This window comes from Tachyglossus aculeatus, chromosome 20 (assembly GCF_015852505.1).
Source record: "Tachyglossus aculeatus isolate mTacAcu1 chromosome 20, mTacAcu1.pri, whole genome shotgun sequence".
NCBI classification, from domain to species: domain Eukaryota; kingdom Metazoa; phylum Chordata; class Mammalia; order Monotremata; family Tachyglossidae; genus Tachyglossus; species Tachyglossus aculeatus.
Window position 1 is genome coordinate 30,347,217 of NC_052085.1, and position 25,201 is coordinate 30,372,417.

The 25,201-nt window shown below is 46.8% G+C and overlaps 1 protein-coding gene across 7 annotated transcripts in view; it reads left to right on the forward strand.

The window, feature by feature from the left end:
- Nucleotides 1-25,201, forward strand: part of DLG2 (discs large MAGUK scaffold protein 2) — a 793,095-nt gene that overhangs the window by 552,991 nt on the left and 214,903 nt on the right. For all 7 annotated transcript variants that reach the window (XM_038761625.1, XM_038761626.1, XM_038761629.1 and 4 more), the window contains 5 exons: nucleotides 6,072-6,208; nucleotides 11,405-11,549; nucleotides 12,389-12,527; nucleotides 18,287-18,442; nucleotides 23,555-23,623. In XM_038761625.1, the coding sequence (XP_038617553.1) occupies nucleotides 6,072-6,208; nucleotides 11,405-11,549; nucleotides 12,389-12,527; nucleotides 18,287-18,442; nucleotides 23,555-23,623 (646 nt within the window). The remainder of the gene's footprint in view (nucleotides 1-6,071; nucleotides 6,209-11,404; nucleotides 11,550-12,388; nucleotides 12,528-18,286; nucleotides 18,443-23,554; nucleotides 23,624-25,201) is intronic.

The window sequence follows — 25,201 nt, forward strand, 5'->3', positions numbered from 1 at the left end:
ATGAATGAATGAATGAATGAACATGGGGATCACAGTCTAAGACTTTTGCTGGGGAGTTGAGAAGCAGCATAGACTAATGGATGGAGGACAGGCCTGGAACTCAGAAGGACCTGGGTTCTAATCCTGGCTACGCCACTTGTGTGCTGTGTGACCTTGGTTAAGTCACTTCACTTCTCTGCTCAGCACTTAGAACAGTGCTTTGCACGTAGTAAGCACTTAATAAATGCCATCATTATTATTATTATTCTCTGTGCCTCCAGGACCTCATCTGTAAAATGGAGATTAAGACTATAAACCCCATGTGGGTCCACCTTAATCTATCCCAGAACCTTGTTCAAGGCCCGACATATGATAAGCACTTGGCACGTACCATAAAAAAAAATTAATATCCACTCGGGGATATCAGGCAGGAAGTGAGGGTTTGGGGATAAATTGTGTGGAAAAATGTTCAACTCTGGGCCTGTCGGGTGATTTACCCAAGCAACCAAGTCTCCCCATCTCTCTCGGCAACTGTAAGAGTGGGGATGGGCGGGAAATGTGGAGTTAGAATCCCTCACAATGCTGGAATACATACAGATTAGACATCCCAGAACTCGGTGTGCCCCAAACTGAACATGTTCCAGCAGCGTCTTCCAAAAGTTTGAAATAAGCCAGAGCAGCTGCAGCGATGGGGTGAAGCTGGGAGTTCGGGGAGGGCTGGGGAAGGGGGAAAGGTCCGGATAGGGTTAGGGTAACCGCATTATTAGGGAAGTATAAATTTGGGGACATTTATGCGTTTATCTGAAATTGCCCAGATGGTGTAAGAAGAGCCAGGATTGGCCTGGCTAAACCGCCTCCAGTGAAGGAGGAACTGTGTAATTTGACAAACCTAGACCAGTTCTTTTCAGGGACCTGAGGCTGCGAAATAAAATGCCATTTGAAACCAAGTTAAGATTCGGATGGGTGCTGGAAAAAATGATTTCGCCCGACCAGAGCCACAGGGTGGACGCGGACGTGTCGGGCACCTGGGCCTTGGGAGGAGGAACAGGGTTGTCAAAGATCCAGTTCATAATGAGCAGGGAACGTGTCTACCAACTCTGTTGTAGTGGACCTCCTCCAGGAGGCCTTCCTAGACTGAGCCCCCTCCTTCCTCTCCCCCTCGTCCCCCTCTCCATCCCCCCATCTTACCTCCTTCCCTTCCCCACAGCACCTGTATATATGTATATATGGTTGTACATATTTATTACTGTATTTATTTATTTATTTATTTATTTTACTTGTACATTTCTATCCTATTTATTTTATTTTGTTGGTATGTTTGGTTTTGTTCTCTGTCTCCCCCTTTTAGACTGTGAGCCCACTGTTGGGTAGGGACTGTCTCTATGTGTTGCCAATTTGTACTTCCCAAGCGCTTAGTCCAGTGCTCTGCACATAGTAAGCGCTCAATAAATACGATTGATTGATTGATTGATTGACTCTCCCAAGCACTCAGTACAGCTCTCTGCACTCTGCTAAATAAGTAGCATTGGTGACTGAGTGAAAGAACCAGAAATATGTATATTCTATTAGAATGCAACCACTTTACCCCAGAATATTTCAAGCATTTTCAAGGACCATTTGTTTTAGTCTTTTATGAGAAAGTTAAGAACATACAACTGGCTGTAGCTCTAGAAGACACCGGAGCTTCAACCTTATTATTAAGATTGGAATCTCTGGGGTGTAACGGGAAGTAAGTCAGCAAGAAAGTGAACTGTAAAATATGCACTAAATGATGGCCGCTATTGCTGTGCATTGTAGGTAGCGTGTTTCATTAAATGCAGTTTTTCCTTCACTCCACTGGGAAGTAATAGGAGGAGAAAACGGAGCATTCCCCAAACCGCTTGGAGCTGAACAAGTCTGGGACTTGCTTCTTAATCTTCTCTTCTCCCAGTGGAAGTGATTTTGAGGCCTCGTAATGACAGGGTGTTTTCTTTCCATACCCAAGGTTGACCCGCTTGCCCACCCGATAGCCTCGTAGCTTTTGACGCCATTAGAATAGAAAGTACCTCAGGGAAAAGTATTCCCAGGGAACCACGCTTCCCTCCTGCTCGATACTCAGTTTTCATTTCCGGAGATGAAATTCCTGTCCTCAAACCAGGCCGGGAGGGAGCCTGCAAGGGGTGTGTGGGTTAGAAAGGAGATTTCACATGTTGCCTGGCCTCAGTCTCACGTAGAGTCGTCCCGCATCCATCAGGGATTGCTCGGTCCCCAAAAACCCGTTGTTTGGTGGCCCGTATCATCATCTCGGCCTTCTGCCCTCCTCTCCCCTCTTCTCCACTCAGCAGCTTCTCCTCTACCTCTGTCCCCTTCCAGCTTCCCCTCTGCTGCCCAGGGCGGCCCTCTTGGCCATCCCTAAACTTCATTTTTTTCAATTCAGTTCATTCAGTCATATTTATTGAACAGTTCCGGTGTACAGAGCACTGTATTAAGTGCTTGGGAGAGGGCAATACAACAATAAACAGACACATTCCCTGCCCACAATGGGCTTACAGTCAAGAGGGGGATATAGACATTAATATAAATAAATAAATTACAGATACGTAAGTACTATGGGGCAGATAGGGGAGGATGACTGAAGGGAGCAAGTCAGGGGGTCGCAAAAGGGAGAGGAAGAAGAAGAATGGAGGGCTTAGTCAGGGAAGGCCTCTTGGAGGAGAGGAAACACTTCTAAGGGCTGGGGTAGATGCAAGTTAATTAGGTTGGTCAACGTCCCTGCCTCACGTAGGGCTCACGGTGTAAGTTGGAGGGAGAACAGGAGAACTGAGGCACAGGGAAATTAAGTGACTGGCCCGAGGTCACATAGCAAGCACCTGGCAGAACTGGGACTAGAACCCAGGTCCTCTGACTCCCAGCCCTGTATTGTTTCCACTAGCGTTTGGGTCTGCTTGTCTCCGGCATCATATCGTGAGCTGTCCGAGGGCAGGTATCCCGCCTTTTTTCTTATATTGGATTCACCCAAGTGCCTAATACATCAGGCACTCAAGAATATTAATGAGCGAGTGAGTGAGTGAATGAATGAGTGGTTGCTTGGTTAGGTGCTGTGCCTTTGGCCCTGCAGAAGGGAAGAGAGAGAGTGAGAGAGAAAGAGAGAGACGGAGACAGAGACAGAGTGTATTTGTGTATGTGTGTGTTTGTGTCAGGAAAGCCCCTCATTTTCTCTGCTAAAGAAGCATGATCTCTGAGCTGAGATACAGACTCCCTTGAGGCCTTTCATTAAATGCTCTCATTTATGACCCAAGGAACTCCTGTGCTCCATGCAGCCCCACATGACAGTGGAAGACTCAATTTGGCTACCCTTCAGTAATCCGGAGGAGATAAAGGACTTGGCCTATCCCTGCCGGCCGCAGTTTCTGTCCCTAATGCAATTATGAGCAAGCCCTTTTCTCCACATTGTCTGTTTTCCAAGCTGTCTGTCAGTCAATCAATCAATCAACTCAGTTATTAAGTGATTACTGTGTGCAGACCACCCATTGTTGGGTAGGGACCGTCTCTATATGTTGCCAACTTGTGCTTCCCAAGTGCTTAGTACAGTGCTCTGCCCACAGTAAGCGCTCAATAAATACGATTGAATGAATGAGTGAAAATACTAAGCGCTCGGGAGAGTACAGTGTAACAATAAGCACAGACACATTCTCTGCCCACAGCGAGCTAACAGTCTAGAGTCTGTCTAGGTGTTGTCATCCATTCTTCACATCTGCCTGACTTTTTAGTTAGACTGAAAACTCCCCAAGGGCATGGAATTAATCAATCAATCAACAGTATTTATTAAGCACTTACTGTGAGCAGAGCTCTGTACTAAGCACTTGGGAAAGTATAGTGTAACACAGATGGTAGATGCAATCACTGCCCCAGAAAATTTTCGGTTTACAGAGATAATATATTTTACTCTTATTCTACTATCCCTAGTGCTCTGCCCGTACTAATAATAATAGCTCTTAATGTGTGCTAATCACTGTGTTAAGCGTTAAAATAGATGCAAACTAATCAGTATGGACCCAGTCCCTGTCTCTCGTGGGGCTAACAGTCGAAAGGGGAGGGAGAACAGTTATTTAATCTCCATTTTACACAAAGATAAACTGAGGTACACAGAGTTCAAGTGACTTGCCCTGTGTCGCACAGCAGGCAAAGTAATAGAACAAATTGATAGAATAAATACCATAAAAAAGGGAATGGGACTGTTACATTGTTATGTTGTACCCTCCCAGGCACTTAGTACAGCAGTGCCCTCCCTGCACACAGTAGGTACTCAATAAATACGATTGATTGATCGATTTCTGGAAAGCTCCAGCGTTAGGCTTCCCTGGTCCCCCCGCGGTCAGGCCATCTGAGAAGTCCGGCAAAGCGTCCAGCCAAGCCTCCGTTCCAGAGGAGAAGGAGGAGAGATGTGGTAGATCCTTGCTCTGTCACTGGCTAATTGCTCAGATGTAACCGTGGGGGTGGTTTGTTGGTTTTGTTTGTCCTATGGTACTTGTTGAGCGCTTACTATGTGTCAAACGCTATTCTAAGCGCGGGGATAGGTCCATTAGGTTGGACACAGTCCCTGTCCCACATTGGGCTTAAGTAGGAGGGAGAACAGGGATTGAATCTCCATTTTACAGCTGAGGAAACTGAGGCACAGAGCAGTGAAGTCACTTGTCCAAGGTCATACAGCATTCAAGTGTTCTGAGATTAGAACCCAGGTCCTCTGACTGTCCATCCTGTCCCCTTTCCACTAAGCCACGCTGCCTCTCCTAGTTGGCAGATTGGAGCCCTTCCTTCAAGGAGCTTACAGTCTAGTCTTCTGCAGAGGAGCTCCCTGCTTGTGAGGGAAAGAGAAACCATCAGAGTGGCTTGTTTTCCGCGTAAAAAGTGAAGGGAGGGTCGTTATAATAGAAGAGAAAGCCTTATTCATTACAGCAGAGGGTCTGGCACTAAGAGAGGTCGTTCGGTGGGCGCCCAAGGGCAGACAGGGTTTCAGGATGAGGCTTGTGCTCTCTCTGATGTGAATCAACACTCAGGGTTTATCAAGAACCCGATAAATCTTCAGCGATGCCGTGGACCGTGGGCCCGGCTTTCTAATGAATTCTGTCAGAGCAGATTGGCCGGCGGGCATTGAACTGTTTGGACAGACTAATGGGCTCTCTCTCAGAAGAGATGGCGGAGCAGAGTTAGACAAACACGGTTATTGAATGTTGACTCTAGCAAACCCCCTACCGCCCCGGGAACCTGCCTTGTTGAATCCAGACCCGTTAAGTTGAAAGAATTTTCCAGTGGCCTTTGGGTTTCGGTGCTGACAAGGCAGCTACTGACCTTTTGACTGGGGAGTCTGGGATTCCTGGAAGAGAATCAGGAGGAGCTAGAGAAGCAGCGTGGCTCAGTGGAAAAAAGCGCGGGCTTTGGAGCCAGAGGTCATGGGTCCAAATCCCGGCTCCGCCAGTTGCCAGCTGTGTGACTTTGGGCAAGTCACTTCACTTCTCTGGGCCTCAGTTACCTCATCTGTAAAATGAGGATAATAATAATAATAATAAAGGTAAGTGACTTGCCCAAAGTCACCCAGCTGACAATTGGCGGAGCCGGGATTTGAACCCATGACCTCTGACTCCAAAGCCCGGGCTCTTTCCACTGAGCCACGCTGCTTCTCTAAGACCATGAGCCCCATGTGGGATAGGCACTGTCTCTGACCCGATTAACTCGTGTCTACTCCAGTCCTTAGAAAAGTGCTTCGCACATAGTAAGCACTTGACAAACCCCATACTAATCATCATCAATCAATCCGTGGTATTGATTGAGCAATTACCGCGAGCGGAGCACTGTACTAAGCACTTGGGAGAGTACAATATATCAAAATTGGTAGGCGATAAGGACATCCGTTCAGCAAGGCACAGCCAGGACTGAGCCGCTGTTCGAGCCCCTGTCGCCCGTTCAACCCCTTTCTTCAGTCGTACTGGTCGAGCGCTTACTGTGTGCAAAGCATTGAAGTAAGCGCTTGGGAGAGTACAGCGTAACAATAAACAGACGCGTTCCCTGCCCACAGTGAGCTTACGTTTTTCTTGTGTCGTGGACCCTTCCGCCAGGCCTGGGCTTCAGCATCGCGGGCGGAGTAGGGAACCAACACATCCCCGGGGACAACAGCATCTACGTCACCAAGATTATCGACGGCGGAGCAGCCCAGAAAGATACAAGGTTGCAAGTTGGAGACCGGCTACTGATGGTAAGGGGGTCGGCCAGGGCAGCTGGGGAGAGGAGCGCCTGGGGAAGCTGAGCTTTAAGCCCCTTAGGAGGGTAATCAATCAATCAATCAATCGTATTTATTGAGCGCTTACTGTGTGCAGAGCACTGGACTAAGCGCTTGGGACGTACAAGTTGGCAACATATAGAGACGGTCCCTACCCAACACTGGGCTCACAGTCTAAAAGGGGGAGACAGAGAACAAAACCAAACATACCAACAAAATAAAATAAATAGATATGTACAAGTAAAATAAATGAATAAAGAGTAATAAATCTGTACAAACATATATACATATATACAGGTGCTGTGGGGAAGGGAAGGAGGTAAGATGAGGGGGATGGAGAGGGCGATGAGGGGGAGAGGAAGGAAGGGGCTCAGTCTGGGAAGGCCTCCTGGAGGAGGTGAGCTCTCAGTAGGGCCTTGAAGGGAGGAAGAGAGCTAACTTGGCGGATGGGCAGAATCCCACAGGGGTAATGATTGTTGTTAAGCGGTGATTGGGCTAAACATTCATTCATTCATTCATTCAATCGTATTTATTGAGCGCTTACTGTGTGCAGAGCACTGGACTAAGCACTTGGGAAGCCCAAGTTGGCCGCATATAGAGACGGTCCCTACCCAACAGCGGGTTCGCAGTCTAGAAGGGGGAGACAGACAACAAAGCATATCAACAAAACAAAATAAGTAGAAGAAATATGTACAAGTAAAATAAATAAATAAATTGTATTTATTGTATTAGCAACCTGGCGTGGTGGATAGCGTGCAAGCCTGGAAGGAAGAGGGACTTGGGTTCTCATCCTGACTCCGCAACCTACCCGCTGTGTGACCTTGGGCAAGTCACATCGCTTCTCTGTGCCACCGTTACCTCATCCGTAAACACTGTGCTAGGCGCTGGGATGGATACAAGACAATCTTGGCGGGCCCAGTCGCAAGTAGGGCTCACAGTCTAGGAGGGAGAGGAATACGGGGTATTGAAAACCGAAGGACACCTATTAGAGATTTTTTTTTCTTTAAATGGTGTTTGTTAACCGCTTACTATATGCCAGGCACTGTACTAAGCCCCGGGGTGGATATAATATACATAATATAATATATAATAATATAATAATTATTATTATTATTATAATGATGGTATTTGTTAAGTGCTTACTGTGTGCCGAGCACTGTTCTAAGCACTGGGGTAGATAAAAGGTAATCAGGTTGTCCCACATGGGGCTCATGGTCTTAATCATGGGAAGCAGCGTGGCTCAGTGGAAAGAGCACGGGCTTTGGAGTCAGAGGCCAAGGGTTCGAATCCCGGCTCCGCCAGATGTCTGCTGTGTGACCTTGGGCAAGGCACTTAATTTCTCAGAGCCTCGGTTCCCTCATCTGTAAAATGGGGATTAAGACTGTGAGCCCCACGTGGGACAACTTGATCACCTTGTATCCCCCCCAGTGCTTAGAACAGTGCTTTGCACATAGTAAGCGCTTAACAAATGCCATTATTATTATTATTATTAATCCCCATTTTACAAATGAGGTAACTGAGGCACAGAGACTTGCCCAAAGTCACACAGCTGATCAGTGGTGGAGATGGGATTAGAACCCACGACCTCTGAGTCCCCAGCCCCTCTTTCCACTAAAGCCATGCTGCTTCTAAGGTTCCTGCTCCCATCAGAGGAGGGACTGGGCTTATTATAGAACATATCTATTCTATTTATTTTATTTTGTTAGTATGTTTGGTTTTGTTCTCTGTCTCCCCCTTTAAGACTGTGAGCCCACTGTTGGGTAGGGACTGTCTCTATATGTTGCCAACTTGTACTTCCCAAGCTCTTAGTACAGTGCTCTGCACACAGTAAGCACTCAATAAATGCGATTGATTGATTGATTGATTGATTGTCACCCCCTTAGTTTGGGACGGTCCTGCTAGCCGCCCTTTCAGGGGTGGCGATTGCCGAGTTTCAATTCTTGCCTCCCCGTGCCAGGCGATGGGGGCTGATGGATCCCAAGAGAACGGTTTAGGCCCTCCTCAATTTCTCCATCTCTATTTTCAGGGTCCAAAAAGCCATAATCCCATTTCTGCCAAGGTTTCCCCATCTGGCGCTCTCCCCACAACTCAGCAGGCATTATTTTTGGCAAGACCTGGAGGCCCAGAGATCAAAGATATCTCTTTGAACAGTGCTTGGCACATTGTAAGCGCTTATCAAATACCATAATTATTTATCTTGTTCAATCTCTGAATGGAAAGAGCACAGGCTTGGGAGTCAGAGGTCATGGGTTCAAATCCCGGCTCTGCCAATTGTCAGCTGTGTGACCTTGGGCAAGTCACTTAAGTTCTCTGGGCCTCAGTTACCTCATCTGTAAAATGGGGATTAAGACTGTGAACCCCTCGTGGGACAACCTGATCACCTTGTATCCTCCCCAGCGCTTAGAACAGTGCTTGGCAAATAGTAAGTGCTTAACAAATGCCATTATTATTATTATTATTATGGCATTTATGAAGTACTATGCTCTGGGGTCCCTTTTCCACACAGGGCTAACCATCTCAGAGGCAGGTGAGTGGGTAGCTCATGCCCATTTTACAGATGAAGAAATTGAGGTCCAGAGAGGCTAAGCATCTTGCCTAAGGTCACACAGCAGACCACTACCAGAAGTGGAGCCTCCCATCTCCCAGTCCTTTTCTCTTTCTCCTATTGCTTGGGTTATTTGTTGAGCACTTACTGTATGACAAGCACTGTACTAAGAGCTTAGGAGAGTACAATATAGCAGAGTTGGTAGCCACGTTCCCTGCCCACAATAAGCTTACAGTCTTGAGGAGGAAACAGACAGTAATGTAAATAAATAATTTATAATATATTTCTTTCTTTGGCTTCTGAAGCATCTGTGCTGTAACCGAAGGCCAAAACATTGAGCATCATCTCCCGGGCTCCTCTATCTCTCTTCTGTTGTTAGCATGTCATTTCCCAGCACAGCTTCCCAAAAGTTGCCCTGTCACACTGGAGCGTTATCTACACACACGGCTTAAATCCGGACGGAGCTCATAAGGTTTCTGATCCATTTTCTGGTGGGAATGAGGGTCATAGATTAAGGAAAGTGTGATTGGGGCCAAGGGGAATGCTGGATAAAGGAGCTTTTTTTCTCCCGTCATGATTGCCGTACCTGTGTACCACAGGCGATGCTATGCCCTTCTTTGTGTTTAACTCCTTTTTCGTATCTTATCCCTTGAACCTCAAGTCAGAGGTAAAATGGAAAGGTAATTGGTTTCCTCTGAGTTCTTTTGTGCTCTTGCAGGAGATTTCCGCTAGAACCAGAAATCTCTGACCCAGCGCTAGCAGCTCTTCTTCCACCGGCCTTGTGGCTTGGATTAATGACAGTGAGGAGGCCCTGGTCATACCCTCTTCTCCTGTCCGCCTCTTATTTTTTTAAGAGCGAGACGTTTCCTCTCAGAAATTAGATCCTCTCCTCTTTGATCGACTTCAGAAGCGCCTCTTGTAATAGCTGGCTTTCCTGCTTTTCCCTTCCTTTTCTCTGGTGCTGTCTTCCAAAGCGGTAGGAGGAGAAGGGGTAGTTTTCTTCCACTGTTTATTTGTGTCTTGAAGTGTTTTTAGAGCATCTAGCGATGCTGAAGTCCTGATTCAGCAGACACCTGCCAACTCATCAATCTGCTTCTTCAGTCTTTGGCTTGGAGAATTCCCGATCCCGCCCCAACTGCCACATAATGTACCTTCCTACTGGTTTCCCGGGGGCAGTTTTGAATGCCCACACGAGTTAATGCCAATGCACTGGCACCTCCTCCTTCTGGCGGGGGGCCTCCGTTGGGCTCCCGAACCCATTGCCTTCACTCAGCCCGAGCTGTTGACCCACCGAAATGACTCCCAGAGGAGTTCGTGCCTCCTCTGGCTATCGACACCCACCAACGACCCACTTGCCCTTCCATGGATGACGTCCACCCTAGAACAGCCAACAACAGTTGAATCCCTCTTAAAATGGGGTCCCGTTCCCTCAGGCCCATCCTCCCTTCCTTGGGCGAGCGAGTGGAGCGATGAAATACAATTGTGAGCCAGCCAGCCAATCAGCCCAATGCACCAGCTGCCGGCCAATTATCTTAGCAAAACGCCTCGCATGTAATTAACCCAAACAAACCCACTTTTGTGAAACAAATTTTGAGGACTTTAGCACAAAGGAACTCTTTGCTGGAGAGTCCCCTTCGTATTCAGGCGCTTTAAAAAGACCGTACACAATCAGCGACAGCAATAGCCTAATTAAAGTCAACAGTCCACAGATGTTCACAGGGAAAAAAACACTTCCCGAAGATTTTTCCCTCCCCATCCAAAGTCTTGAAAAGACAGTTGGAGGACATTCACCCAAAGCAGGCCGCAGTTCTGGAGGCTCAGGCCCCAAAGGCATCCAGTGGTTCAGTAGTCCTTGATCCACGTAGAGGCCGTTCAAGTCCCTGAGTGCCCAAATCAGCAAATCAATCAATCAGTGGTATTTATTGAACTCTTACTGTGTGCAAAGCACTGTACTAAGCACTTGGAAGAGTACAATAGAAGAGAGTTGATAGAGATGCTCCCTGCCCATGATGAGCTTATAGTCTAGCGGGAAAGGCAGACATTAATATAAGTAAATAAATTATGGATGTGGATATAAAATGCTGTGAGGCTGAGGACAGGGTGAATACAGGGCGCAAATCCAAGTGGAAGGGCATTCATTCATTCATTCATTCATTCAATCGTATTTATTGAGCGCTTACTGTGTGAAGAGCACTGGACTAAGCGCTTGGGAAGTACAAGTTGGCAACATGTAGAGACAGTCCCTACCCAACAGTGGGCTCACAGTCTAGAAGAAGGGCAACGCAGAAGGGAGTGGGAAAAGAGTAAATGAGGACTTAGAGAAGGCTTCTTGGAGGAGATGTGCTTTCAATAGGTTTTGAAGGTGGGGGAGAGTGATCGTCTGTCGGATTTGACGAGGGAGGGCATTCCAGATGAAAGATAGGACATGGGCGGCAAGGTATATGAGTATAGGTCCCCTGGAGGCTTCCTACTTACAGATGAAGGAGGAGTGTCCTCAGTGATCCCTTGCTTCCTCAGTCCAAGAGCTCTAAAGTTGTCTGCAGCCCTCAAGTATCGTAAGAGACTCTACCGTGTGGGGAGAAGCGGCCTGGAGCTGCCCTAATTCTGGCGTCCTTCTTCGCCTCTAGGTAAATAACTACAGTTTAGAAGAAGTAACCCACGAAGAGGCCGTAGCGATCCTGAAGAACACATCCGACGTGGTTTACCTAAAAGTGGGCAAACCCACCACGATTTATATGACCGATCCCTATGGCCCACCTGACATTACTCACTGTAAGTACTGTTTTCCATAAATACGAATTGAGAGGTGGGAGGGGCCTGGGTCTGGGGGTGTGGGGAAGCTGAGAGAGAAGAGGAGGAGGTGAGGAAGAAGAGGAAATCTTCTGGGTTTATAGTTCTTCAGGAGCCTGAGACTAGTTATCTTGGACTCCACCCGGCTGTGCCCACTACAGGTTGTTTGACTTGGCCCCAGTTTGGGAATTAGGAACCATTCACGGAACGGTGTTTGTGTGAGAAAACAGCCCCCACATTCTAGAAAAAAAAGAGGACGGATTCCTCTGTGATGTTAACTGCCCTTATTCAGGGTGACCTTAAGGGAAGGAGTGGAGAATCCTGAGTGGGAGGGATACAGCGGAAAGGAGACTCTATCAGCCACCATTGTCTCCATGGGAACATTTGAAACACGGAGTATTTGGCCTGGGGGCGGGTGGGGCGGAGATTAATGTAATACTAATATGACCTTCTCCTAGCAGAAGTTTGGGTTCGATGCTTGGATATTAATCATACGGAAAGAATGACGGGATCTACAATTAGAAAGTTAACATTTCCATTTCAATAGAAAATTAATCATCGCTCTGAAAACATAGGGGCTCCTTTTCTCACCCAACTGTTCCCTTCTCCTAATTATCCAAAGTCAAGCTGCAGTAGCTCTCCTGGCTATTACCGGTTTCCAAACCCCTAAAGGTCACCAGTGGCTCGGGTGTATTAAATACAAATCGGGAGCAACCCGCCAAACCAATTCTCTGGGCCTTAGACCCTCTGGTCACCGAAGTATAATGGAGTGTGTCCAACTGAATCCGGCTCGTTGGTTTGTTTTTTTTTTTCTCCACCAGCGTATTCTCCGCCAATGGAAAACCACATACTCTCTGGCAACAATGGCACTTTAGAGTATAAAACATCCCTGCCGCCTATTTCCCCGGGAAGATACTCACCTATTCCAAAGCACATGCTTATGGAGGACGACTACACCAGGTCAGATGTTTTTGTTGGCTCAATGGGTTGGAACACTCCAGATAGGAAGCCCCCCACTGAATCCTTCAGGCTGCAACTTTCTGGGCTCATCCGAGTCTCTGAGGGCCCATCTGAGGTCACAAATCACCTCCCTCGGAGCGAGCTGGGCCAACAGCCCACGTGAGAGTTGGCGGAGGCTTGGGGAAACTCTAGGATGGAAAAACTCATGGCTCAGTGGAAAGAGCCCGGGCTTTGGAGTCAGAGGTCATGGGTTCAAATCCCGGCTCCTCCAACTGTCAGCTGTGTGACTTTGGGCAAGTCACTTCACTTCTCTGGGCCTCAGTGACCTGTAAAATGGGGATTAAGACTGTGAGTCCCCGGTGGGACAACCTGATCACCTTGTAACCTCCCCAGCACTTAGAACAGGGCTTTGCACAGAGTAAGCACTTCATAAATGCCATCATTATTATTATTATTGTTAAAAAAGGTGCCGAAGATGGTGGATAAAATGGGGTCATTACCGTCTAAGGGAATGAGAAGGAGGACGAGGCAGAGGATAGAAAACCGACTCAAAACGGCTGCTCGCCCCTTCATCCCCCAGAGGCTTCCCCTCGTCTCCTGCCATGGTTCCTTCCTGCTCCCACCAACACAAACTCGCTAAAATTTGCTCCCAGCTTCTCTGGTGGGCCTGACCCCTCACTATTCAGCACAGGTTGACTTTAATTTTGTTTTCATTCGCACCCAAACCCCCGACACAGGACAGAAGGGACATTAGGGAGGGTGTTCCCAGCCAGGAATTCCCTTTCCCCTGAATCCATCAGGCCTCAACTCCCCACTTGTTCAAAGCCCCCTTCAAGCCCTCTAGGATAGAAAGAATAATAATAATGACGACGGTATTTGTTAGGCGCTTACTATGTGCCGAGCAAAGCCGAAGGAAAATCTCTCCCGCTTTCTGTTGATAAATAGAACATGGATTTGGAAGAGTTGTTCCTCTGGGGATTTTCTATGTAGATTTAAACTGAATTTCCTCAAAGATGATATTTCTTTGTAATAAGGTTTATTTTCATAAAGGAGAGTTTCAAAATCTGCATTAAGAAGGGCTTAGTTGAACAAATGGTGTCAAATATGCAGCTAACTCTGCCTCCCATTAGAGAAGGTTTGATGGAGCTAAACATTTTGGATATTTTTCTAATATATTCATTCATTCAATTGTATTTATTGAGCGCTTACTGTGTTCAGAGCACTGTACTAAGCGCTTGGGAAGTACAAGTCGGCAACATATAGAGACGGTCCCTACCCAACAACAGGCTCACAGTCTAGAAGGGGGAGACAGACAACAAAACAAAACATGTGGACAGGTGTCAAGTCATCAGAATAAATAGAATTAAAGCTAAATTCATTCATTCATTCAATCGTATTTATTGAGTGCTTTCTGTGTGCAGAGCACTGTACTAAGCGCTTGGGAAGTCCAAGTTGGCAACATATAGAGACAGTCCCTACCCAACAACGGGTTCACAATCTAGAAGGGGGAGACAGACAACAAAATAAAACATGTGAACAGGTATCAAGTCATCAGAATAAATGCACATCATTAACAAAATAAATAGAATAGTAAATATGTACAAGTAAAGTAAATAGAGTAATAAATCTGCACATACATATATACAGGTGCTGTGGGAAGGGGAAGGAGGTAGGGCGGGGGGATGGGGAGGAGGAGAGGAAAAAGGGGGCTCAGTCTGGGAAGGCCTAACTACAAGATCCTTCTGATTCAGTAACCTGTTAGCCCTAGAGCCACAACTTTTTTTTTTAAAAAAAAGGACTCTTCTTCATAACTCCTGGAGACCAGAAGAAGGTTTTTGAAAATATAATCCCATTTTAATGGAATTAAAACACTCAGAAATGAGGCAGTGAAGATGTCTCTTTGTTCCCTTGCTTTTTCTCTGTGGCTTTGACTTCCCTTCCTTATCCACCCTGCATGCGTAATCACACACACACACATAATTATTATTATATAATATATATAATAATTATAATTGTGGTATTTGTTAAGCATTTATATGCCACACACTGTTCTAAGCACTGGGATAGATACGAGATAATTGGGTTGAACACAGCCCCTGTCCCACGGAGGGCTCACATTGTTAATCCCCATTTTACAGTTGAGATAACTGGGGCGCAGAGAAATTAAGTGACTTTGCCCAGCATCACACAACAGACACGTGACATAGCCGGGATTAGAACCCAGGCCCTTCTGACTCCCAAACCAGTGCTGTATCCACTAGTCCATGCCACTGCAAAGCCTCACGTGAAGGAAAACTCCCGTTATATTCCCTGTGTCCAACACCGCAGACGATTTCTTCCAGCATTTCAGTGACTCAGTTCCTCCCCTTTATCCGCAATCCCCCTCACACCACCTCAGCCAGAACCAAGGGGACTAGATTTCCACCCCAAAGTCCTTTTTCCCTCCCTTCTCTGGGGCAGGGCAGTGGAAAGACATGGAGGCTGGAGAAATAGAAAGCACTAAACTGCTCTTTCAGGTTCTACATCTCAGAATTAACAGTGTTTTAGACAGCGGCCAAATTGACAACAGGAGTTCGCAGAAATCCCTCCCCTAGTGTACTGGAGTCGTTAACACAAAGTGAAATGAACCCAGCTCGCTCTGAAGCCCAAATCTGTTACATCCGCGGAGCAGAAAGCATCTGGATTTCCTTTCAAAAGCCTCAGAAGAAGAGAGTGGAAGGGTCACGGCCTCCATCAGATGCCCCGTAATTAGAGAGACGTTTTACCTTTCTTGATTTATGCTGGTGCCCGCGGGAAGGGCGGAGGTCGTGTTTCCAAGCGAGACTTAATTTTTCTATGTGCAGGGACAAGGATTCTTTATTATCTTTTTTTATCATTTGGGCAGCACCAAAATACATTTTCCTCTTGAAGAAGTACTCTCTGCCACCCCGATAATTCCTGCCCTGTCTCCTCAGTCATTTTCCAACATGGGATCCAGTCCAGTGCCAACTTGTACTTCACAAGCGCTTAGTACAGTGCTCTGTACATGGTAAGCGCTCAATAAATATGATTGAATGAATGAATGATGCCATTTGCTGGCTAAATTATCTTTTATACAAGTGGCCTTGTATTGGCTCAACCTACTAGTTGCTCTTTTTTTTAAAAAAAAAAAGAGAGTCATAAAAATGGAAGAATAGGGAAAAGTGGAAGAAGTCAAAATGCCATCCTGAAGGGTGTTTGGCACAGAATGAAAGCTGCAGTGAGAACATTTCAAACATTTGCTTGTACAAATGGGACCCTACGAAGGCCTCCTGGTTTTGTGGAACGGTAGACCGAGGCAATCATATGGCCTGGGAGGATAAAATCACTCAACTGACATTTGGGAACATTTGGGAACTTAGAGGCGAGGCAGAAAGAGCCTTCATTTTGACTACCATAAAGAACCATTAGAATTCATTCATTCATTCATTCAGTTGTATTTATTGAGCGCTTACTGTGTGCAGAGCACTGTACTAAGCGCTTGGGAAGTACAAGTTGGTAACATATAGAGACGACCCCTACCTAACAGTGGGCTCACAGTCTAGAAGGGGGAGACAGACAACAAAACAACACAAATTAACAAAATAAAATAAATAGAATAGTAAATATGTACAAGGAAAATAAATAGAGTAATAAATCTGTACAGACATATTGACAGGGGCTGTGGGGAGGGGAAGGAGGTAGGATGGAGGGGATGGGGAGGGGAAGGAGGGGGAGAGGAAGGAGGGGGCTCATTCTGGGAAGAATGTGAGTACAATGTGATTCAAAGAGTCCTGATAAAGCATGTGAATCTGAATTACCTTGTGACCCTGACCCAAGTCATTCCCACCTGTCCCCCGTGGCCCTCTAAACTACCCACCCTTGCAGAAACAGTAAATCACCTTTGCAGTTTCCCCAAAGAAGCGGGGCTTGCTCCCTCTTCTCAAGTGTATCCGTGCCTTCTGCGCTGGGGCTTAAATCCAGGCCAGCATTGCAAATGGTTTCGTAAGACTGGGAGTCAGGCTGAACTTCTCTTCCTGATCAATCAGTGAATCAGTGGTATTGATTGAGTGCTTGGTGTGTGCAGAACTCTGCTCTGAGCACTGGTGCTAAGTGGTCCCACCCACATCGGTCAAAGGCCCAGCCTGTGCCATCAGTGGTGTACACTTCGCCACACCATTTCCCCACTCATCTCTCGATTCAGGGAATCATCATCATCATCAATCGTATTTATTGAGCGCTTACTGTGTGCAGAGCACTGTACTAAGCGCTTGGGAAGTACAAGTTGGCAACATATAGAGACAGTCCCTACCCGACAGTGGGCTCACAGTCTAAAAGGGGGAGACAGAGAATGCCATCATCTTCCCCTGGCCCTCACACCTCAGCTTCCCCCCCTCCCCCCCCCACCACCACGCTGATGGTTTCCATGAAAACCAGGAAGAAGGGAATTGGAAGTAGAGTCAACATCTGACCCCACAGCCTAAGGATTCATTCAGACTCATTGTCATGAGTAGACCAAGATCAGTCATTCAGAGGTATTTATTGAGCACTTACTGGGTACAGACCACTATACTAAGCGCTTGGGAGAGTATAATAAGAGCCCTGGTTTGCTTGGGGGAAAATAAAACGTAGACCCTGAGATATGAGAGTCTAGACTGGACCCTCCAGGCAAGAATCGTATCTGTAGGTCAGTCCTGACCAGAAGGCTGTAAAGCATGGCCTTTAGGGGAGAAATTCAGGAGGTGGAGTCGTCTAGACTAGTCTAGTTCTCTAGACTCTAAGCTCACTGTGCGCAGGGAGTGTATCTACCAATTCTGTTATAATGTACTCTCCCAAGTGCTTAGTACAGTGCGCTGCACCCAGTAAGTGTTCAGTAAATACGAATGATTGATTGGATGATCATTCTAACAGCCAATTTAAGTGTGCCCATTTAATTGTAAGCCCCTTGAGGGCAGGGACTGTCTTTGGCTTTGCTTAAATATCCTGGAGTGCTTAATTCAGTGCTCCATATGTGGTAGGTGATCAATAAATGATGATGGCATTTATTATGTGCAAAGCACCGTTCTAAGTGCTGGGGAGGTTACAAGGTGATGAGGTTGTCCCACGGGGGGCTCACAGTCTTAATCCCCATTTTACAGATGAGGTAACTGAGGCCCGGAGAAGTCACACAGCTGACAATTGGCAGAGCTGGAATTTGAACCCATGACCTCTGACTCCAAAGCCCAGGCTCCTTCCACCAAGCCAAGCTGCTTCTCTGATAATAATAATGGCATTTATTAAGCACTTACTATGTGCAAAGCACTGTTCTAAATGCTGGGGAGGTGACAAGGTGATCAGGTTGTCCCATGGGGGGCTCACAGTCTTAATCCCCATTTGCCAGATGAGGTCACTGAGTCCCAGAGAAGTGAAGTGACTTGCCCAAAGGCACACAGCTGACAATTGGCGGAGCCGGGATTTGAACCCATGACCTCTGACTCCAAAGCCCGGGCTCCTTCCACTGAGCCAGGCTGCTTCTCTAATACCATCTATGGATTGTAGGATTGATTGACAACTCGTGTTGCCAACTTGTACTTCCCAAGCGCTTAGTCCAGTGCTCTGCACACAGTAAGCGCTCAATAAATACGATTGATTGATTGATTGATTGGTTGCCCAGTGTTTCCGGGAATCTCTGGAGGATTTCTGCGTATGTGTGATGCTGCCTCTTAGTAAATGCTGTGCCCCTGAACTCCTACCTCTCTGTTCTTCTCCTCTTCTCCCCTCAGACCTCCTGAACCCGTTTACAGCACCGTGAACAAACTGTGTGATAAACCTTCGTCTCCTCGTCACTATTCCCCCGTGGAATACGACAAAAGCTTCCTCCTCTCGTCTCCCTATCCCCACTACCACCTCGGCCTGCTCCCCGATGCTGAGATCACCAGGTACGACACCGCCCCTCATTCACCCTGCCCTCCGGCCCCTCTGCCCCATGGTTCACTTCACTCCAAAATCCGGAGTTTCCCCAAAAAGACTGAGCTCAAGGCAACCCGGCTAGCTCGTCCTTTAGCCCAGCAGTGGACAGAGAGTTTCGGGAGGGAGGCAGGGGTGTACCATAGTTATCTAGGGCAAGGCCAGTCTCAGTCGTATTTATTGAGCACTTCTTCTTCTTCTTCTTCCTTCAATCGTATTTATTGAGTGCTTACTGTGTGCAGAAGACTGTACCAAGCGCTTGGGAAGTACAAGTCGGCAACGTATAGAGACGGTCCCTACCCAACAGCGGGCTCACAGTCTAGAAGGGGGAGATGGACAACAAAACAAAACATATTAACAAAATAAAATAAATAGAATAAATATGTGCAAGTAAAATAGAGTAATAAATACATATAAACATATGTACATATATACAGGTGATGTGGGGAGGGGAAGGAGGTAAGGCGGGGGGGATGGGGAGGCTGAGGAGGGGGAGAGGAAGGAGGGGGCTCAGTCTGGGAAGGCCTCCTGGAGGAGGTGAGCTCTCAGTAGAGCTTTGAAGGGAGGAAGAGAGCTAGCTTGGCGGATGTGCGGAGGGAGTTCAAGTATATTCTAGACTGTGAGCCCACAGTTGGGTAGGGACTGTCTCTATATGTTGCCAACTTGTACTTCCCAAGCGCTTAGTACAGTGCTCTGCACACAGTAAGCGCTCAATAAATACGATTGATCGATTGCGGTGCGGCCAGGCCACACTTGGTCGAGAAAAGTACTGTGGGTAGAGATGGGCTTTGGTCTTACCCTTTATCTTCATCACCCATCCCCTAGGTCTGTATCGTCGCTGGTGATTTTGTTTATTATGGTATTTGTTAAGCACTCACTATGTGCTGGGCACTGTACTAAATGGTGGTAGAAACAAGGTAATCAGGTTGAACGCAGCCCACGTCCCATATGGGACTCACAGTCTTAACCCCCATTTAACAGATGAGGTAACAGAGGCTAAGGGAAGGTAAGTGACTTGCCTAAGGCCACAGAGCAGAGTGGGATTAGAATCCAGGTCATTCGGGCACCATGCTTTATCTACTGGGTTGCTGCTTCTCTCTTCATGGTGATTGGGATGAGGAGAAAGGAGACCAGCAGAGAGGTGTTCTCTAAGCCCTACATGGGCTGAAAAGCTCGGCCTCAGTTTCTCAACTCGTAAAATGAGGCCAAGACAATGAGGACATGTTGCATCCAATCGGTCTGATCATCCCGTATCTGCCCCAGAACTTAGTTCATAGTAAGCACCTAACAAAATCACTGTTGTTATTGATCGCTCTTCTTTCAGCAAGGCGGGGATCAGTTCTCCTATTTGAAGGGTAAATAAAAATCCCAACAAGGGTAAAAAAAAGCAAGTAATGAAATACAGCAGAGTAGGAAGAGTCTCTATTGAGCACCCAATAGGTGTAATATACTGTATTAAGCACTGGGACCGAGTCCAAAAGAAGCCCAGGACACCTCTTGTGCAGCAAAACCTGCAACAGAACCTGTGGGGAGAAATCAAAGCAGCTGCAAAACCTATTCCCATGCTCCCACTGAGAACAGGAAGGTGAAATCTCGAGGTGAAGCTAAAAGCTAACACAAAAGGGCTCACGAGCCAGTGGAAATGGGGGCGGGGGTAGACTTCATAAAGGATAACAGCCCCCCGAGAAAAGATTTTAAATCAAAATTCCCTCAAGAGCCTGCACACCAGTTGACACCATTCCACTAGTGGGTTCCTTGCTGAACTGTTCGTTTCATTTAATGCCTAACGGAGGACTCTCAAAAAATTCCTCCTCTGGGCCCCTTTCGATGCCTGGGAAAATTATCCACATCCATTCGGTCTTCCCAAATGGAAATGAGATAGCCTTACTGGGCGATGACATTTGAGGGCGAGAATGGAATGTGATGGCATCAAGCTGCTCGCGCAGAACTGGCATATGGTCCATTTTGACTTGTTTGCTGTTGGCACTGCTGTGTACTTCTCAGGAAAAATCCAAATTATCTCCAGGGAGGAACTGAGACCATGGTGAAATCTAGCCCCACATACAGACTGGGTCCAATCTGATAGTACCCCATTTATTTATTTTACTTGTACATATCTATTCTATCTACTTTATTTTGTTAATATGTTTTGTTTTGTTCTCTGTCTCCCCCTTCTAGACTGTGAGCCCACTTTTGGGTAGGGATCGTCTCTATATGTGGCCAACTTGGACTTCCCAAGCACTTAGTACAGTGCTCTGCACACAGTAAACGCTCAATAAATACGATTGATTGATAGTAGTGCTTCTATCCAGTGATTAGCACAGTGCCTAGCCCATAGTTAGTGCTCAATTCCCCCTTCCGTTCCTTCAATCGTATTTATTGAGCACTTACTGTGTGCAGAGCACTGTACTAAGTGCTTGAGAAGTACAAGTTGGCAACATCTAGAGACGGTCCCAACCCAACAGTGGGCTCACAGTCTAGAAGGGGGAGACAGAGAACAAAACAAAACATATTAACAGAATAAAATAAATAGAATAAATATGTACAAATAAAATAAATAGAGTAATAAATACAAACATATCTACATATCTACAGGTGCTGTTGGGAGGGGAAGGAGGTAAGGCCCCCCGCCTTAGGAGAGGGAGAGGAAGGAGTGGACTGTGAGCCCGTTGTTGGGTAGGGACCATCTCCATATGTTGCCGACTTGTACTTCCCAAGCGCTTAGTACAGTGCTCTGCACACAGTAAGCGCTCAATAAATACGATTGAATGAATGAATGAACACATACCCCAGTCATTATTATTAACCCCCTTGTTGTCCATTCAGACTTAGGAGCTAGGATGCATTTGGATGGTCGCTGTGTGCCATTTTCAGCGGTTGTTGGATACCTGCTGTCGTCTTCCAGCAGTCGCACAACACTGCAGTCGGTCCCCTGCCCTCTTCCTCGGAGACGAGAAACCCGGCCCGTGGTAGGAGGCCGCAGAATGGAGAATTAAAGCAGCACCTAAAGGAACATCTTCAGTTAATGCCCCCTCTCCATTGTAGAGCTCCAAGAGCGGCTCAAAACACACTCGTAAAGAGACTGTTTTTATCACCTACTCTCCCAGACCGGCTTCTTTCCCCATTCAAGGGAACAAAGCGGGTTTTTTTTCTTGTTAGTGGCCACAATGATAAAATGGATAGTCCCCTTGACTAATGTATTGGTCCCTCACTGAAATTCCATTGATGTAAAACAGATCTGTGGTTGGAAAGCTATTATCTATGCCTCGGCTTTATCAACTAATGTGTCTTGAAGTCATTCTCATCCATTCTGTGCACTAAATACTCAGTGGAAGGCATATTTATTCATTCATTCATTCAATCGTGTTTATTGAGCGCTTACTGTGTGCAGAGCACTGTACTAAGCGCTTGGGAAGTACAAGTTGGCAAAGTATAGGGACAGTCCCTACCCAACAGTGGGCTCGCAATCTAGAAGGGGGAGACATAGAACAAAACAAAACATATTAACAAAATAAAATATTTAGCCACCTGACAATTGGCAGTGGGAATTGTGCTACTTAATCCTCACCTATCAGAACCCAAAATACACTCCAGTGTATTTATGTCTCCTCTCAAGTGTATTAAAATCAAAATTTAGGTCCTGTTATCCACACTATTCTAGATCCATATATCCATTGATTTATGAGGGAAGATTCAAAGCACAATGCAAGTGCAGTCTGACTAAAAGAATGAAATGGATGGGTCTGCGGTACAAGTCTATAAATATTTGAATGCGAGAGGAGATTTATTTAGCGTGAGAAAAGTGGGTAACTTTCATTCCAAATATACAGAAGTAATGCGATGAAATTGTCACAGGTAATTTAGGTTGTATTCTGGGGGAAAAAAAGAACTGCTCCCCGAGACATCTGTTCGATTTGTGAAACTGGTTCCCGAGGACGGTGAGGAAATGGATGGTCCCTTTCATTCATTCATTCAATCGTATTTATTGAGCGCTTACCGTGTGCACAGCACTGTACTAAGCGCTTGGGAGAGTACAATATAGCAATAAACACATTTCCCACCCACAGCGAGCTTACAGTCTAGAGGGGAAGATAGACATTAATGTAAATAAATAAAGTACAGATACGCACGTAAATACTATGGGGCTGGATCGGGGGATGAATAAAGGGGCAAGTCAGGGGGACGCAGAAGGGAATGGGGCAGGAGTCCTTCTCTGGTGTCTTTGCTCTGCACACAGTAAGCGCTCAATAAATACGATTGATCGATTGATTGATTTGAATATGACCAACTCAAAGCCCAGGGGAATGTTAAAACAGAACTGTTTTCTCTGTCTTCTGGGGGCTCTAATGGGAGGGCCTAGTTTTTGACTGCCACCTTCAGTGGCTTTGCTCTGATTCCAGATGACCCGAAATAGGCGATGGCTCCTTCGGGAAAAACAACGATCAATGTCTCATTGACTAGGTTAAAGTGGTGAGGACACTCACGTAGAATAAGGGTAAAATTGGGCCCATTTTCTCCCTGATCCCCAGTCATTAAGTGAAGAATGGGGATTCTTAGGGGAATGGCTGAATTCTGAGCAGAGGGGCTTTGGGTCCAAAGAAACGAAGAGGTAGCAGGAGTGGTTAGCGTGCACAGAGCTGGGTTTAGACAGTTGATACCTCCCCTACCACGAGCCAGGAGCCGTCAGAGCTGACTATTATTAAGCTGTTGATAACATTCAGCTGTTTGTAGCCTCGAAGAAATGAAAACAAAAAGCTGCCGTTGCCAGAATAGTAATCCCGAGGCAACTGAGGCCTCGTTGAGATGGGGAGTTTGTGCTGCTGGCAGTGTTGAGGGGATTGGCTCTTCACTTGACTGAATTAAGAGGCTCAAAGATCATGGCACAGTTGATCATGTTGGCCCTCAGCTTGTTTTTTCCCCCTTTCTCCCCCACTCCCACCCACTGTGGTGGACTGGTTAGCCCCAGGCCCGATCTCTGAGCCACAGAGATGACTTCCACCTTCCCTTTCCCCCAACTAGATGTAGGAATCAAGGCTGGGCGATTATTTCAAATGAATCTGTTTTGTGTCTGTGTTCTCCCACAGCCATTCCCAGCACAGCGCTGGAACCCGCCAGCTGTCCATGACGCTACAGAGAACCATTTCCCTGGAAGGGTAAGAGAAGACTCTGCTGTCATTTACTCTCAGGCTACAGCCCCATAAGGCGACCCCATTGAATTCCTTAACCAGCTGTGGTCGGGGTGGTCAGGGGTCAGAAGGCTCTGCCTCCTCTAGTTCATTCATCTTGTCACCAGTCTTACACTTCCTGTGTACGGTCTTTCTTTATCTTCAGAGAAGACTCCACTAACGCTGAATTTCCCCTCCCCGAGTGACTGGAAAGGCGGTCCCTTGTTGTGTTGCCTTGTTGTCGTGTTTGATGTTTGCAGCACCTCAGACGGTTTTCCCTTTGCCTCCTTGTCTCTCATAAGCCCTTACTATGTGCTAAGCGCTGGGGTAGACGCAGTTCAGTTAGATCAGACACAGTCCCTGCCCTACACGGCTCTCACAGTCTAATGGGGAGGGGAGAGAAGGTCTTTCATCCCTATTTTACAGAGGAGGGGCTGAGGAATAGAGAAGGGAAGACTTGTCCAAGGTCACATGGCAGGAAGGTGGTGGGGCTGGGATTCGAACCCAAGTACTGTGGCTCCCGGGCTTACACTCTTCCCTCCAGTTTGCACTGTTCCTCCGAAACCATGTAGTGTCATTGGCAGTGTAGTTGAAGGACACTCGCTGAGCTAGGCAGGGCCATCCCTGGGGCAGATAGGATTGCTTTGGATCAGGGCAACCCTCCCCTCCTCCCCACCAAGCACTTAGTACAGAATTCGGCACGCAATAAATACCAATGATCAATTTTAGGGGAAAAAAACGTGCTCTAATGGAGCCCTATAACTGATGTTAGCGACGGAGGGGAAAGCCAGCAGGAACGTTCATAGACACAGCAAGAGAGCAAACGGCTTCATTTAGGAAAAGGGGTTTCTGGAGGAATTTCTTGGTTGAATTATTGTTTTGCTCAATTTGGGGCCCAAGAACTTTGACAATATTTCCATGCTAGTTCTCAGTGAAGTGAAGGAGACTGACTCACAGAGTTAAGAAATGAGGTTTCCCGTGGAGATTTTTCCTTTCCATGTGTGTCTGGATTCTCTCTTCCTCTCTCCCTCCCTTCTCTTCTGACTCTTTAGTACCAGCATTAGGGGCAGTGCTTTTCCCTATTGACCGGTTGATTGAATGTAGACCAACTAGCCTGGCCAAGGATGCCAAGGAGGGGTTGGCGGGGGGACGGGAGCTCGGCCAGGAGCAGCATCAGGGGAAGAGGGAGGCCCGTGGAAAGGCAAGAGAATGTTTGCGAAAGTTTTGATATGTGAGACAAGCTCTCAGCCCAACACTGAAATTGGTTCTGTGCGTCTCCCGCTGGTTGTCAGGTAGGGAGGAATAATTCAGCGTATAATCACTGCCCCTGAACCCTAGCTGGGAGCCATTTTTCATTTTACATAGAAAAATGGTCCTTTAACAGCATTTCCATTAGCACATTTATCTGTTTAGTGAGAACTGGAAATCAGCTCAGCGCTGCCGTGCCGTTATTGCAAAGCGAGGCATCAGAGTGCTTTGGAGAAAAGAAGTGCTTTTAAGGCATTTAGCAGTGAATCAAATTTAAGGAGTCTCGGGGTTGGAATGCTGGTTTTTTTCATTTCGATT